Source organism: Lissotriton vulgaris, chromosome 1_1 (assembly GCF_964263255.1).
Source record: "Lissotriton vulgaris chromosome 1_1, aLisVul1.2, whole genome shotgun sequence".
Classification (NCBI taxonomy): Eukaryota; Metazoa; Chordata; class Amphibia; order Caudata; family Salamandridae; genus Lissotriton; species Lissotriton vulgaris.
Window position 1 is genome coordinate 1045602093 of NC_141685.1, and position 17163 is coordinate 1045619255.

Sequence of the window (17163 nt, forward strand, 5' to 3'; positions counted from 1 at the left end):
CGTTATCTATCTTTTGGCAAAAAAGCAAATCGCGAGAACTATCCCGGGCTGGGACTTTTGCGCCACAAAAAAGGAACTCGAAAGAAAAACCCGACGCAAGTTCAGCAACCGGCCCTGAACCGAGAGTGAGCCGCAGAAAACGGCCGAACCGGCCGCTGTAACGTGAACACTACTAAATTCCTCGAACATTATTCAATAAATAATTCACAACTCAGAGAATCCGGTCCTCACAAAACTGCCACATGGTGGTCATACCAACAAAGCGACCCTCTGTTGCCGAAACGTATTGCATGAGTGGGACCCAGAAATACAAAATGAACGCCCTCAGCGCGTTCGAAAACCTGGAAGTAATGTAGACCGGAAACTTAATTGTAACTAAAAGCAAGGTTGGCATATATACCACCTGGGGAAAACTGTACTTACCACATTGCCATGTGTCAACCTTGACCCCTGCTTAATAAAGGCAACGGTTAACCTGCGAACCTGCGACTCAAAAGGGCCTACAAATACTGACTGTCTCTCGGATGAAGTTGCCACCCATAGCCATCTGAAGGTACCTGAGGCCCCAGTCCTTTACTGTCCTGCATGCTAAAGGAGGCATGCCGCAGAAACCCCAAACTGAGAATTTCGGCAGAATGGCCTGAGTCCTGGAACAAGTCCACTAAGAAGGTGCTGTATATGCCTATACCCGCTGAAGGTTCTCGCAGTCGAGAAACTGCGCCTGCTGAGCAGAAGCCTAAAGAGGCCTGCACGATAAAGAACCAGAATAACTGAAAGATCGGAAAAAACTGTCGAGTGACGGTGCCCAACGGACCGCTACTTTGGCACTCACCCGAATGGAAACTCTTGCACTGATACCAACGGAAAAACTCTTCCTTGCACTGTAGGTTGGGTCGTACAGCAACTGAGTTGCGTAGGATTGAGATAAACCTAATCTAAGAGTCACCATTGTATGAAGGTTATACCCGGACTAGTCCAGTACAACATAATCCAATGTCTGGAAGTGTGAGGCCAAGGCCCGTGACTGTGTTAAGATAGACCTATCCATACATATATATCCTGCTAACTCGAAAGGTAAAATAACTTGGTACTTGGAGCGCTAGAGAGCTGGGATAACATATACCTAGCATCAACCATCAGAACCGACACTGGAACAACCGCCAACGAAGGGAAGGAGGAGACACTAGACTCACTCCTGAACGCTATACGCAAGAAGCCGCGTACAACCAATAACGAATCTGTCCCAGAGGGATCTGTCGCAAAGGGCCTACCTGGATCGGGTGTCAGGGTACCCAGCCTAGGGAAAGGATTCGCGATTCTCGGAATAGCTGGCGCAATTGGCGTCATACCGACGCCTATCACCAATTGTGGTTGACGCCGACTAGGATATTGTTGTGCAGCCTGTCAAGTCTGGAAAAGTCCCATTCTTAGACGACTAGAAACGAAGAAGCCTGGCGACGCCGTCGGGCCATTCTTCAACCATACCCAAAAAAGGGGTGGGGGGGAAGTCGCAACGCCCTAGTCTAATTCCCGTCGCACGTGCGGATGACTTACGTATTGGTGAAAGAGGAAAATACAAAAATAATAGAATTAAAATAAAACAAAATCATGCTCAAGGATTTGTGGTAGGAGAACGATGATGGGCGCCCAACAAGCCCTGTAACCCTGCGTTAGGGAATGTCATACCTGGGGCCCTGTTGACCACACAAGAAAAATCGGCTCCTCAGCAAAGCTGTAGTCATTATACCAGCCCAATGGGCGTCCGAGTCATCGTAAAATACCAGGAGCGTGTGCGCACTCCGAGGGCCAGCCTATTGTTATCGCCTGGAGGCTACCAGGAAATCTGCTTAAAAAACCTCTAAACTGCCAGCAGGCCCTCTGGGAAGGAAGCATGCCCGAAGGTGCCGCCCGAATCAAATACAATGCTTCAGTGTGGGTGCCCCACCAAATCACCCCGCTCCCAGTGGGAGCCACTCAAGTCGTCCATAGTCTGAAAGCCACAGCGCCAGCGAGCGCTAATCGAGAACAATGTGGCAATTCACAAGGAAAGCTTAATGGCCCCTCAGCCAACACACAGATTTAACACAAGTATTCAACGTAGCGCGATAGAGGCGCAAACCTTATCGTAACATCTCCAAGATAATTCAACCGTCAATTACGACATAAAGTATAACATAATGTTCTGAGCACTTAACTGTCTGCGTGAGCAGCAAAGAAAGAGGAGGAGACACAGGGTGCAGCAGCTCTTATTGGGGCTATACAGGATGTGATGTATGGGCAAGCATTATGGGAAATGTAGTTTTATTTGCATACAAAACGTTTTTCATTCGCTGCTGTGAGTAGCAAATATAAGAAAGAGAAGCATAATCCGAAGCCTCCGGTCCTGTAATAGAATCCTCGAACACGAGAACTCTTGAAAATAGCAAGCCTGGTTTAGCGTTCATAAAAAAGCCAGCTTGTGTGTGCAATCAAACTACACACACAGAACTGGGCCGCAGGTAACTTCTATAAAATACACTTAGTCGCGTCTTGGAAAAATAATCATCTGTGTAGCAGCTCTTGTTACCAGGTTTTTTCATCATTTCGGAATACTGCATATTAAAGGGTTTTTGTTACCTAGGTCAATGGTATTCAACTTATCAACAATTTATGGATAGCCTCATCCTGCCCTGTCAGAATCCGAACTTATCACCTTCAGGTAACACATAAATCCCATCAGTTCGCACATAACTCATCTTAAAATAAGCCCGCCTAAAAGAATGTTTGTAGCTTCAGACTTTTTAAGTCATCAGTCAGGAGCTGTTGACAGACTGGATATATCTGCTCTAAAGACCTATTCAGAAATGGTGGCAAGGGCTTTGCGTTGTTGGGCACTAGCTTACAAGTTTGAAACTTGCATTCTTCCCTATTTATACAACTCAAATGTGTAAACTAGGAATACATGGTATTTGTATCGCAAGTGGAGCTGAAATACATAGAAACTGCACAGATATTGAGTACTTAGATTTTCACAAAAAGACACTTTGATATATAGCAATTCAAATCAATTAGACCACAAGGGTCTAATGTATGTCTTTGAGGGTCATAATTATGGCATATTTTCAGGACAGACATGGGTTCTGCTCTCCTGAACCTATGATGGACACCGCTGATATGGAAAAAACCATTTAACCTTTTGACATTATTCTTTATCATCTTTTTTCAGCTTATTATGGTTTTCCCTCCTGATGGGTCCAGTTACTGAGTTGCAGTGGATAGGCTACATCGCCTGCAGTGTGAAATAGCAGGGATTCACATAATTTCCAGTATGACTTATTTTACCTCACTTACTGAACAATTTATGGTCCTGGAAACAGTTCTTGGGAGCAGGCTGAGATAGCACTGGGTTTTAATATTATTATTTTACAATCAATTTGTTAGCTGATGGTGTGCCTTGAAGTAGGCGAAACCCTACCTCTGGGTTGAGGACAGTCTACTCTGTTTTTCGATTCTGGCTTTTTAGAGTGCTAACTAGCCAAAGCCTGAACAGGCTACAACGTTGCTACCCAGCAAAGAACCTATAAGGGAGAATCACCAGTCTCATAAAAACCTTCGGTCTGACCAGCTCCTTGCAGTTTTGTAAATTGGAAACAGAAGTTGGATTCTCCTCAGCTCCAACAGAAGAATGCACCACTTATTGCAAAAGCTCTTCCATTGAGTCTGTCTGCATCTAAACTTCAGGAGTGCTGATTATCACTCACCATGCATTAGAGATCTATCAAAGGAACGTGAGGCCACGGTCCCACTTTCCCTTTTGGCTTCTGGTCAGTCTAGTCCTGCCTCTCAGAAGTGGAGGATATGGCCCCTACAAAGGTCGTAGAAGGTGTGTCGAAAGTAACTGGAGAAGCAATATAGGATGATCCTTGGAGACGGACCTGTAGAGAGTACCTGTTGAATGGTATGGTAGACAAAGAATGACCGTGGCTCTGATTCCTGTCTTAGCAATGCACAGCCTATGTACTAGATTCCACAAAATCTGTTTTGTTGTATGTTTGTTTTAAAAAGTTACAAGCATACTTTGGGAGCAAGCCTCTTCTTATGGGTTCCTGGTACAAGAAAGGACAATAGACTAAAACTAACTAACCAAAATGTTTCTTTGTCTCCTAGCGTTGGCCCATATGATCGAGTAGTGCGGTCTTCATTGTTAGCTTTATGATGAGGACATCCTGATCCTGCTTGATCTCTGCAGAGTTCTCGAGACATAGAGGAGGGATACAGTGGCACTGGTGGAGGTCTGGACACCACAGAGGAAGGACATCCACATGTCATCGGGCCCCTCATACTAGATTTCTTGATGACATGGGACGTCGAGTGTTTGCCCACGATCCCAGTGCTGCCAGTGATACGGGGAAGATTACTTCAGCAGACAGCTATGCTTTTCCCATCCACCACAGACTGCCTCCTTTTCCCCAGCACAGCCTGCCAAATTCCCACTACTTCCATACTTTCACCTTGCTTCCCAGATGCTCAATGATAAAGTACTGGTGATGCAATTTCACCAGTGGTCTAGCTCATATGTGGACACCTACTGGTGAATGACGGAGGCAGCTAACCATCTCCCAAGAGAAAAAAGGAACCCTGTAGGGAAAGGAGAGTTGAATTTTGGAGCAGCGAGCTGGTCATTTATTTGGAGAGTGCAAACTTCTTGCCTCCTGCTGCATCCCTTCTTTCCTGGAAGCTGACATGTTGTTCTACAGGCATCCTAGTAACAAATAGATTGCAACTTTCATTACTCGTCAGCACCACTTACTCCTGATCTTGGTTGGGACCACAGTGGACGTAAAAACCACTGTCCCTAAACAAGACTCTGGTTATTTTCTAGTGCAACATACCCTCCTACCACTAAGTATCCAGGAAGGTAGAAAACTCCAACAGAGAGAATTTATGACAGAGTCGTCCTAGAGCTGCAGGGATCGAGGCCAAAACGCTGCTGGACCCTCACTGGGACTAGCATGCTCCCTTCATATGGGTGCTTCTGATGATCTGAATTAGGCTGACCTCAGATTCTTGGTGACAGTTTATTTCCTCCTTTATATTTTGGCCTGCTGGTTTGCAGAGGAGCATTAATTTTTAAGTACAGCATATGTTGCTTGTGTTTTAAATTTCCAATTCTGTAAACTCAGTACTGTGTAAAGAAACCAAATGCATGTACTTATGTATTGGTCACTCTTCTTACGTAAAGCCCTCAGACACCCTTAAGTCTTGTACGTGCTACATAAAAATCGAAATAAAAAAATACATTGTTTGGAGGATTGCGTCGCAGTGAATTCAAGACAATTGGCTTTTCCACAATAATGATAAGACTTAAAACACTCCTCCTCCACTGTGCATGGCCCCTCAGACTGCCCTTCGCCTGGCCAGGTTTTTAGTAATTAGAACATTCTCCCTCGGACCCTGTTAGGAATCTGCGTGTAATATCTAATACTGGCCTCTTGTTTGAGCCACAGGTGAAGGCAGTTCTAACGTCAGCTTATTTCCATCTTTATTCTCTTTGTAAAGTCGGTCCCCTTGTGGAACACAATCAGAAGAAGCTCTTAGTACAGCCTTACTGGACTACCACAAGTATAGAATAGTATGGCTATTTACCTGAATATTTCAAGTGCATTACTATCACATTTGCAGCAGTTATAACAGGCAAATAGTTGCTTGGTATTTTTGTCCTTCGTTATGATGTCTTCATCATCTTTGATGCTTGCTACAATTGTTGGTCATAAGTGGTTTTTAGACAGCTCCCCATCAAAAATCTGTGTTATTTTTAAAATTACTTTTGTCGGATTTCTCCCTGATCTACTACACTCTGCAGTACACAGCAATCAAGTGCGTAGGCCCTCGTGACACCGGCAGATATCAGTCAATTTCAGTAGTGTTTGTTTCAGGAGACAGCTAGATTCATGGAGATTCTCTGTTTTTATCAACGTGAATGTGTGGAAGTTGTGACTTGGTATTTAGTCAAGAATTTCGAGTGATTTTTGCCACTTTCGTGTCTTCGGCCAGGTACTCTATGGGGAATGCTTATGCATGTGTGAACAGTAACTAGGTGATTAGTCAAGAACCTCTCTTAATTTTGCTGTGGTACTAATAGAGGAATGAGTACTGCATAAGGCAGGCGCCATGGGAAATTCTGTATTTTCTTCTGTTTCATGGAAGCATCAGAGAAACAGACCTGGCCTATAGCCTGATGGAGTAAAGTTTCTCACCAAGTATTACAGCATATTGTAGGAAGCTGGTGCCAGTTATTGCTTCCTCCAAGCATGTGTGGTCTGATAGTGGGCTTCAAGAGATCTATGACTGTAAAATGGTAATGGTGTTAAGCACGGTATGTAGGTTAACAACCCAACGTGACCATTCTGGAAGTTAGTGTCTGTATATCTATGGGATACTGTTTGAACCCAGTGGATTTCTCGATATGTTGTCCTGAACCTGACCAGAGCAAAGTGAGGCATCAGCACCCAAAGTACTTTGCTCGGTGGCCTGGTAGTTAAAGCTCCTACTGACAAGACTTCTTATTATTCAAGGAAGTCCATTTATATAAATGATATTGAACTGAGGTCCCAGGGGCAGTATCCATTCCAGATGTTTAGGTTATCCAGACAGGACAAGCGTACATGAAATGAGTTTCAATGGATCTAGTTTACACAGCCAGTAGGTAGACTGAAAATCTGGCTTGGTTCCCATCTAAACTAGGCCCAGGCAAAATGTAAATTACGCCAACATAATTTTTGTAATTTCAAATTACACTTGTAACACAAAATTCCTGAAATTACACTGCGTTGCATTTCAAAATTACAATGCAAACAGCCAAAACGCAAACAACTGTTGGCAGCAATTGTTTTTTAAAAGATTGTTTTGCATGAAATGAGTCCTCATGTCACTAACATACAGCACTAAATGACAGCTTTTCATTTTGCGCAATTACGCACAGTTTGCCTGATTTTCCTAAACTGTCACACAATTACTCGAAAGCAAATTATGCCAATTTCACATACTTCCAGGCTGGACACCCCTGGTACCAAGACAACATCAGGCTTGAGAGAATGAGGCTCATTCTAACTGTGGAATGCATCCGCCAGTCCTCCCAAGGAAAGGAGCGGGTGAGTAGATGGTATAGACACCTCAATTTCACTTTGCATGAAGGTGGATGGTGTTGAATGTTTGAGCACAACAGAGCTGCACTTATCCTTGGCCCACTCTTGCCCTCACGGAAAACCCATCATTCCTACATAGTATATAGCCCCAAAGCATTGTGGGGAACTGGGATAGACTATGTGTTTAAATAGTTTCAGACGAGCCTAAAACCACTGTCCTGTGCTTCTCACTGCAAGCAGAACTTTGGAGAAAGGGAATTTATCCTCTTTGTTCTAGGAGTGGCTTTTAAAGACTGCACTATGCTACTAATTTCCGTGACAGGGAGACTTACAAATCCTTTCCATTAGGACTCTCGGCTAACAACCTGCAAAAACACTGGCAGCATTTGGCTTATGTCACCCACTGCCCTACAGACCCCATATTTAACAGCCTGCTCTCCCTTTATGGGGTCTTGTTGGTTACACTGGCACTAGTTCCCCTGACCTGGATTAAGTGGGAATGTTGAAAAAAAAGGGGCTCATGAACTAATATTCTGAAGATCTCAGGGGATCACTGAAAATTAACCTGATGCCACAGCTTCTAGGCACTTGTTGAAGTGCATGGAAGAAGGAAACTGAAACCCAACTTTGCTGAATTAGGCACACCTGTTCATTGTTGTCCTTGACTTCAAAAGATACCAGGCTAGTAAAAGTCCCATCCTATCCAGCAATGTTTTGTTAAATCGTTGCTTGTCTTTGGGAATATTTAGTTAACAGTCATGCCCTCTAGCATGGAGAACATTACACTAATCCTCCATAGCCTGGTGAATTAATTCCTGTTGGAGAGAAACAGATGTTGGCTGGATGACACTACCATTTTCAAACTCAACAGGACATCACACGTTGCAGAAGGTTCCGTTCTTGTACTTCCTACTACGGTTGAGAGAAGTCTTTTCAATCTGGTTCAAGGGTTTTAGAACCTCACACATGCTGTGGGCCTGACAAACTAAAGCCCCGCAATGTTGCAATATAGAGATTATTCTAATGTGTTCAGCCACCAAGAACCAGACAGCAGCGATGGGATGGCATGGCAGGATTTAAAAAATACATGCTGTGGGCTTCATCACCAGAGCAGAAATTCGGCCAGAACAAACAAATGCCACCCGATATAGTGTGCTGGACATCAGTCCGCAAAAATGAAATCAAGCAGTTGCTGGAGACACTGTGTGGATCTCATTCACGGACAATGCTTAACCCTGACCGGATGCAAGGACCGAAAGGGTGGTGAGCTAGCTGAACACCGATGGACAAAAGCATCCTAGTATGCATCTGACCCAAATATGTACTTTGAGAGGGAATGTCACTGCTAGACCATAGAACAAGAGGGTTTGCCATGGTATGGACACTCTAGAAGCTTCTCTTATATCTTCTGATGCAAGGTCCACTGTGTAAATACACCACAACCTACTGAGCTTGTGGAAAACAATAGCTGTAACAAATCCCCTTCCTTTCTGTCCTTAGTAGATAGATGCGGAGAATTATAGAGCCAACCTGAATGAGGCAAAACATTTTGGCTGAGGGTGGATGAAGTGTGTGCATGAGTGGCTGGTCTACAGGTCTAACTTTTTTGTTTGATAATATCCTTCCTTCGGGGGGATGCCTGTAGTGCTGCCACAGAGACACTCGGCATGGTTAGGAGCATCATCAGGGAATGGGAACAAACTGATCTGGCCACCTAAATGTTCTTATGCAATTCCCCCTTTAGTGTGTCCAACATTAGGACAGCCCCTCTCTTGTGGGACTTGTATTAGACCTAGTCACCTACCTCCCTGTGCACTGCGTGAAAGTGTCAAAGCCTGGCTTGCACTTGATGAGAGCTCCTCAGCCCAAAGTGAGCGAACCGTCATGCTGTATCTGAGCACACTGGTAACGAAAACTGGCTTCTACATAAGGGATATGAACACCTGGCACCACATGTGCTCATGTCTTCCATGCAACAGTAATAATTTTGAAACATATTGAATTGAACCGCAGTGCTGATGGAATTTCAATAATTTAGGGTAGCTTGAGATGCTCAATGAAGAGAAGCCCCATGTCAAGTGGATTTGTTTAAGAGCAAAAGGGCGGCTGTGTATTTGAACAATCTCCTCGTCCACCGGAACATTAACTTTTCACCTACACTCAATGCAACAACGTAAAGGCATTTGACCTCCAAGAGCTAATCAGACAAGCATAGTGCACCGATTCAGTCACCTCAGTTATAGCCTTTCAAGTGGGATTACTAGATCAGGCTTTAAATTGATTTAGGGAAGGATTGGAATTAGTACACAACACTCCCTAATCCCCATCTACCCAGTTGGGCTCTTGTTGTGGGGGGCCTACGTTTGTTGTGTTAGAGCACAAAGGAACCACAAAATCAGAGGCTGGAGATGTGTCACTAGATCCAGCGTATAACTATGTAGGGTGGACAAAAAGCTGCAAGGTGTGTGGGATTGTCATTCTGGATTCTCCCACAAGAGAGCGTGGCACAGTCATACAAGGTGAAATCACATGATCCAACGTTTTCTCATGACTATCATTCTGTTTACTTTCTGTACTGGCAAAGTAACAAGATCAGGTGCACATTTCAGCTCAACAAGCATCACTAACTAGACACCCCGAAAAGATGTTAGGCACGTGATACCACTGCAGTAATATACCTGCCCTTCACTTCCCCCAATAACAGCTGTCTACCTGGCTCAGTAGCCACCTGCCCCAGCTAATAGTTTGCTCCCTCGCTCAATGGCAACTCGCCTCTGCTGTAGCCAACCACGTTATTTATATACATATATATATTATCTTCTGTAAAGGTGTTGTATTCTACAGAAATGTACACGGCTACAACTGCTCCAAATTTTACTCATATTCTCCACTGAATTTTGCAGATTTAAGTTCTAAATGGGCAAGTAGAAAAGAGCAGGATTATAGAATTGCCATTTCTCCTCTGAATACTGCACTTCAGATTTTAAATATATTTTAATCTAAATATCGCAATGGTAGCGTGAAATCATTTACATTTATTTATTTTTCAGCAAATGCTGTTCGTGTCAATCCTTCTTACTAAAACAGCAAAAAGGTGGCAATGGAAATCCCCCTTTGCACAAGTGCAAATTTCAATAATATTGCTCCAGCTAATCTCTTCTTTCTTTCTCAATTCTTCCCCTAGGACCTCTGTTGCCTATACCCCTTTAATCTCAAATCTTTCCTGTAATCTAGCTTTCTCACTTTTACCTTTTTCTATAGCATTATTTTTTCTCCACGATTTATCCTTACTCTCTCCCCAATCTCTTCTACTCTTCTTTCCCTACTCTTACCATCAACTTTCCTTAGTTTCATGACATCTCCTGTGACTACCCTGGTCACCCTTTGTTCCCCTGGTGTCGCCTGTTGCTCGCCTCTTACTCCTTCGGTCTCCTCTTCCCTCACACTATCATTCTGGTTTTGGTCTCTGCTCTCCTTTATTACCCATTCCACCTATTCTCTGCCCCTGGTATTTATGCCTGGTCTTCTATGATCGCCACATCCTACTCTATCCCTGACGACTCATCCTCGTCTGCCCCTTGTTTCCCTCCCTGGTTTCCCCATGTTTACACCTGATCCCCCCCTCTTTCTGGGCCTCGTAGTTACCCTCCTTTTGGCCGAGCTCCCCTCCTTCTCCGACCCTAATCTCCTCCATTCTGTGCCCCTAATGTACCCTCCTTCGCTTTGCCCCTGATCTATCTTTATTTTCTTTGCCCCGGCTCTACGCGCCTTCTTTGGCATAGCTTCATTCTTGGCTCCTGATTACCCCCCACCTCCCAATTTACTCTCCCCCTAGCTCGCGCCTGTATCGCTCCTCAGAACCCTCTCCTCAAGATTTCTCCCTGAGCCCTCTCCTCGATCTCCCCCTTTGATCTCTCACGATTCCCAGTCGATTAATGGCAGTCAAATGCCCAGTCTCCCCATCCCATGCCGCAGGCCCCGCACTCACCAGGCTGCAGTCAGGGGGCCCCCGGGGGCACCCCGGGCTGGCTGCATGGCCCCCTTCCAGCTGCTCCTACTCTGGCCGCGCGCAGCTCCTACTGCAGTTCCAGGGGCCGGAGACACGTCACCACCAGTGTGCACGCCTACCGTGGGGCGGGCACGCCAGTCTGAGGGCCACGCCCCTCGCGTTTAAGCCCCGCCTAAAACCGAAGCTCTGAAAGCGACAGCAGCCTGTGTGTCGCCCAACAGAGATCACAGATCAGAGGTTGTTGTCACAGGAAGCACAAAACTCATACTCCCGTCAGAAGCCAACCTGCGCCCTTGAGTTTCCCAGATCCATGCGTGATCAGCGAATCCGGTCAAGATTTTTTCTTTCCATTCAGGGACTTGATAGTCTTGTTGCTATAATGGCATGAACAGGACTACGAATCGCTAACTGCCTGGAACAAGCATTATTTATTATTTCTTTATTTATGCGTTTTTATATAGCGCGGGCTTTACCCGAAGGCGTCAGAGCGCTTCACAATAGGAACAGTAATGATACATGAGGAGAAAATTACAAGTGAACTAATTACAAAAGCAGACGTTAAGTTACATGAGGTAAAAGTGACAATTGTGAGCAAACAAAATACATGAGGTAGCAGACAGTGCATTACAGGAGGAAAAAGTGACAAGTGTGCAGGTTACAAGAGAAAACAAAGTACAATTAGAGGTATAATACGGCAATATATGCTAGACACTCAGGCACAAGAACAAACGTTACGTAGGCAATGGTGGCACTTGTGCAAGTATCAAAAGCAAACAAAATGTGAGAGGTAGCAAAGAGTGTGTTACAAGAGAAAAGTGGCGTGTGCATGTTACAAAAGAGTACCAAATACAGGTAGAAGGATAATACTGCAATAAATGGCAAACACTCCAACCACAAGAACACACTTGGAAGGCACTTCCATAGTCATGGAGAATAACATTTTCAGTAATGGGAGGTCTTCCTTCAGATAATAGAGAGGGTGTGAATTACTTTTGGAGGTGTCTTTGGACGAGGAGAACTTTGAGGTCCGTTTTGAAGGCCTGGGAGGAGGTGGTGGTCCGGAGCTGAGGCGGAAGGGAGTTCCAGATTCTCACCGCGTTGCCTGAAAAGGATTGGGCCATCGATCTTTCCTTCTTGAAAGTGGGAGGTTCAAGCAGTAGATTTTCCGCATTACGTGATGGTCTAGAGCCTCCAGAGAGTTTCAGTTTATTCGCCAGGTAGCGAGGAGAGGGGGAGTGCAAGGCCTTGTGGGTGATACAGGCAGTCTTGTAGATAGTTCTAGCCTCAATGGGAAGGCAGCGGAGGGTGGATGACATCGGTGTGATGTGGTCGCTTCTTTTGGCCCCATAAATGAAATGAGCTGCTGAATGGAGAACAGATTTAAGGAGGGACAAGTGGGATTTGGGGAGGCCAGTAAGAAGAGAATTGCAGTAGAGAGGACCAGCGAGTGCACCAGTGTTTTAAGGTCCTGCTCCGGGAAGAAGCAACAAATTCCCCAAAGAAGGCGCAGTTGGTATCGAGCAGACTTTGCAATGGAATTGATGTGGGAGATTAGATTGAGTTTTTTGTCGAATATGACACCAAGGGATTTTGCGCTGTCGACAATGATGGGTTTATTGTTAAGTAGATTAATCTGATCCATCCATGATTGAACCAGGGGAGGAGAGAGTGAGGAGGAGAGGAGGAGGAATTCAGTTTTGGAGGGATTCAGAATCAGTTGATGAGTTGACATCCAGTTTTGAATGGAGTCAAGAGTAGAGCTTAGGATGGAGAGATCGTGAGTGGAGGCAACCTTGAGGTAGATTTGAGTGTCGTCTGCATAGAGATGATAGTGGATCCCGGATTTACTTAGGAGATTTCCCAGTGGTTCTAAATAGAGATTGAACAATGTGGGTACAAGTATAGAACCTTGAGGAACACCTTGACCTACCACCACAGGAGATGAAAGACTGTTCGCTATTTTGATCATTTGAGATCTATCAGAGAGGAAGGAAGCAAACCATTTAAGCACAGTGCCCTCCATGCCCATTCTCTGTTGAAGAGTGTTGAGGAGGGTGTTGTGATTGACAGTGTCAAAGGCTGCAGAAAGGTCAAGGAGAATTAGAAGACAGGACCCCCCCGATTCGAGTATCCTCAGCGCGTCATCAACCACTTGCAGTAGGGCTGTTTCAGTGCTGCAGTTTTGGATGAAGCCGGACTGAAAATTGTCAAGAAGATCATTGTCCTTGATATGACGGCATTGGCATTGTAAATGACAATGCCTTTTATTTATGTTTTGAGTTTTAAAACATGAATAAAATGCAGTCATTTACAATGCCAAAAGCTTAAACTCGCGTAAATGCGAGACCTATTGCATTGGAAATGCTTGTTAATGTATTTATGGGTTATGCTACAGACAGGCTGGTCAGTTACAGGGGTTGTATGAGAGAACCATGCATGCGTTTACCACACATGCCTTAACAACGCATTAATCTTTACCACATAAGGTTTTACCACGAACATACCTATACCATGCATGCCTTTATAATGCAAATGTAAGCGTTTCACATATAAGTGTAAAGCCTTTTAAAAAAATGTGTGTGTATGTCTGTATTTATATACACACGCATAAACATATGTCTGCACATTTGCCCCAGTATTGGAACTTTCATAGATTCCCATGCTTTGTATCATTCCCCGTCGTCGGAATGGGAGCCTCAGTAAATAAAAAATACCATAGTAGTAAGCATAAAGTGAAAAAATAGGCCTAGGCCTCATCTCATTTTGTAGCTTATCCACCTCTTTTTGTAAAAGAGACCAAATTCTTGCAATAGCCAATCAGAGCAGCCTCACCCCATAGAACCTTCCTGAGAGAGCCTCAGAGCCTCTGATTTTCTACCGCACATTGTGCAAGGGAGTCTCCATTGAGCTCTGCTCAATTTTCTTCACTTCTGAGTACTTATCTACTACTTTTTGCCTGTTTTTTCGTCATGTCTGACAAGGAGAAGAAAGCACTTTTTAGAGCCTGTGCTACCTGCTCAAAAAAGAGGTTGTTTGTTGACGACAAACACGAAGACTGCATATACTGCTTATACCCGGACCATAAGGCCACTGACTGCAAGATTTGCAGGACCTTCTCCAGTAAGACCTTGAGGGACAGAGAAGGCCGCCTGCTGACTTGGTTGCAAAAGATGAAGGATCGCAAGGAAGTTCTGTCTTCGGACAGTGAGGGCTCTTCTTCTGCTGTATCATCAAGAAGATCAAAGAAGAGGGGTAGGTCTCCCCCTTCAACATCTAATGAGCCCCATGTGAAGGAAGGCCTTGCCTGGGACCTCTGATAGGTCTGATAGGCCTACTTCCCTAAATTCTCCTCACCACGGTGAAAAGGAGAGGCAGGGACAGCCTGAGGAGTTGCAACCTACAAAGAAGGCTAAGAAACTCGTCTCTGTGACTTCACCAACTTCAGAGAAAGAAAGAGGGGTGAAAAGGCCTTCATCTACGCCTCAGGACATTGCTTCTGACAAGAAACAGCGTCCGTCGACGGTGAAAACTACAGGTACGTCGACGATTCCTGTCAATCAAAGACTTGTCTTTGAAAATGGCCTTCTCGACGGGCTCGTCGACGATGGCTACGTCGACGGCATCTACACCGTCGTCGACGTTTAAGACGCCTGATTCCTGTTAGTCGTCGACGAAGCTGACATTTTCTACGTCGACGACGAGGACAACGAGAGTAGCGTCGACGGCGATGACGGCGACGAGAACAACGTCGTCGACGATGACTGCTGCCGTGATTCTGACGACGAGCTCGTCGACGACTCCGTCAACGATCCAAACATCGTCGACGAAAGCCATCTCACCGTCGACGACTCAGCCTTCGACGACGAGCACAGTCTCTTCGTCGGCGCTTCCGTCGACGAAACAGTCTACGAAGGTTCAACTGTCGACGACGATCCCATTGACGACGTCGTCGACGACTGGAAAAATCTGCATTTCTCAAAGGAAGAGGCGTATAACTCCAGAAATGACATCTCCACGACGAGTTACGCTGTTGCCTCCTTCCTTATTACTTGATGACGACTCTGAGGAGGAAAATGATAGCAATTATGGGCCAGCTTATAGCCCATCTGACAATGCCGTCCTCACTCATCTCAGACCTGCAATTAATGTTACATGACTATCGGAGGCGGTTTCCTGCTCAACAGGAGGTTCAACAAATACGTCCTCCCACACCTCTGCCTCCAGTACATCAAACAGTGGCAGACGCCTCTTTGCCCTTAAGGGTGCATGACCCAGAGCCCGTAGAACATCCTCAGGAGGTGGTTGCCACTCGGGATGATGATGATGATGATGCCTCATCAGATGTGGATCAGCAGGGGGATCCTGACCAAGATCAGAATGTGGACTGGAATCAGGATGGCCTTCAGGATCCAGATGTAACAGGGCCTGATACCGCAACTTCTCCTCCAGCAGATATTGGAGGTTTTCACAAACTAATGGAATGAGCGTTCAAGAGATTTGGTCTTCCAATTACTACAGTTCAATCTGACTGTTTTTTGTACGACTTCAAAGAACCATTCCGGAAGTCAGTTCGTTCAATCCCCATCATTGAGCATGTTTGGTCAGAGGGAATAAAGGCTATGCAAAATCCAGCCACGGTCCTCCCAGTGCTTCCCAGACTGGAGAAAAAATATAAGGCGCCGGAGGGCAGCCCCGCATGTCTTACAGGTCAACCAAAACCGGACTTGGTTATCTCCCAGGCCGCACAGAGTACATCCAAGAATCCATCCACACCGCTAACAACACCACCTGATAAAGAGGGGAGGCGTCTGGACAATGTAGGAAAAAGATTCTCCACAATGGCCAGTCTCCTCGTTAGGGCGGCTAATGCTCTGGCGATTCTGGGGAGATATGATTGCCAGATGTGGTGTGACCTGTCCCCGTTTGTGGAAGAACTTCAGGATGGGTCTAAGGAGGAGGTGAGGAAAATATTGATGTAAGGGGAGCGCGCCTCTTCGGAGGTAATCGACTGCGCTATGGATATAGCAACTACGGCCTTCCGAGCGCTAGCAGGCTCGGCTGTTTTAAGACGCCAGGGTTGGCTGCGAGCCATGTGGTTTAGACAAGAATTACAGAACAAAATTCTGGACCTACCTTATGACGGAGAGATGTTATTCGGTAAACACGTGGATGACGCCCTACAAGGCATAAAGAAAGATACAGACACGGCTAAATCCTTGGGAACATTACAATACCGCAAAGTTCCTTTTAAGGGGGCAAGAGGAAGAGGTTTCTCATCCTAAAGAGGCGGCAATCGGCAACGCTACTCTTCCTACTCTCAACCTGGTCAGTCATACAAACCCCAATATTCGCAGAGGCAGAATCTGTCGGGGTCTTTCTCTCGCCAGCCTCCGAAAGGACGTCAGGGTCAACAGAGGAGAGACAATTCTAAGAGACAATAGTGGCCAGGTGGCTCTTTCTACTGTTCCTGTACCCTCATTAACACCAGTGGGGGGCAGGATTGCCCATTGCCTAAACAGCTGGAAGGTCATAACATCAGACCAGTGGGTCCTGAACATCATCAAAGGAGGACACACTTTGGAGTTTCAAAATCTTCCTCCAACGAGAGCTCCAGACGCCATTACACCCAAACATCTAGGACTTCTTTGTCTCGAAGCACACCAACTCTCATCAAGGGGGCAATAGAGCCTGTACCTCACTCCCAGAAGGGGAGAGGGTTCTATTCCAGGTTCTTCCTGGTTCGCAAAACGAAGGAGAAGTGGCGTCCGATTGTAGATCTGCGGGAGCTCCACACATATCTCATCAAGTTGTCTTTCAGGATGGTCACCCTTCAGGACATTCTCCGTCTTCTCAATCCAGGGGACTACATGGCAACCCTAGATTTGGAGGATGCATATTTCCATGTGCCCATTCATCCAGCTCACAGGCAATATCTTCGATTCACAGTAGGCAAGAGCCATTTTCAATTCAGAGTACTACCTTTTGGTCTCCGGTCCACACTGAGGATCTTTACAAAGGTACTGGCTCCTG

At 45.5% G+C, this 17163-nt stretch overlaps 1 protein-coding gene across 2 annotated transcripts in view; it reads right to left on the minus strand.

Annotated features, from left to right (window-relative positions):
* Positions 1 to 11231, minus strand: part of LOC147748493 (TLC domain-containing protein 4-A-like) — a 190461-nt gene extending 179230 nt beyond the window's left edge. For both annotated transcript variants that reach the window (XR_015309393.1, XM_086962603.1), the window contains exon 1: positions 11113 to 11231. Coding sequence is in view for 1 of the 2 variants with exons in the window: in XM_086962603.1 (XP_086818729.1) it covers positions 11113 to 11159 (47 nt within the window). In the remaining variant the exon portion in view is untranslated. The remainder of the gene's footprint in view (positions 1 to 11112) is intronic.
* Between the last annotated feature and the right edge of the window lie 5932 nt (positions 11232 to 17163).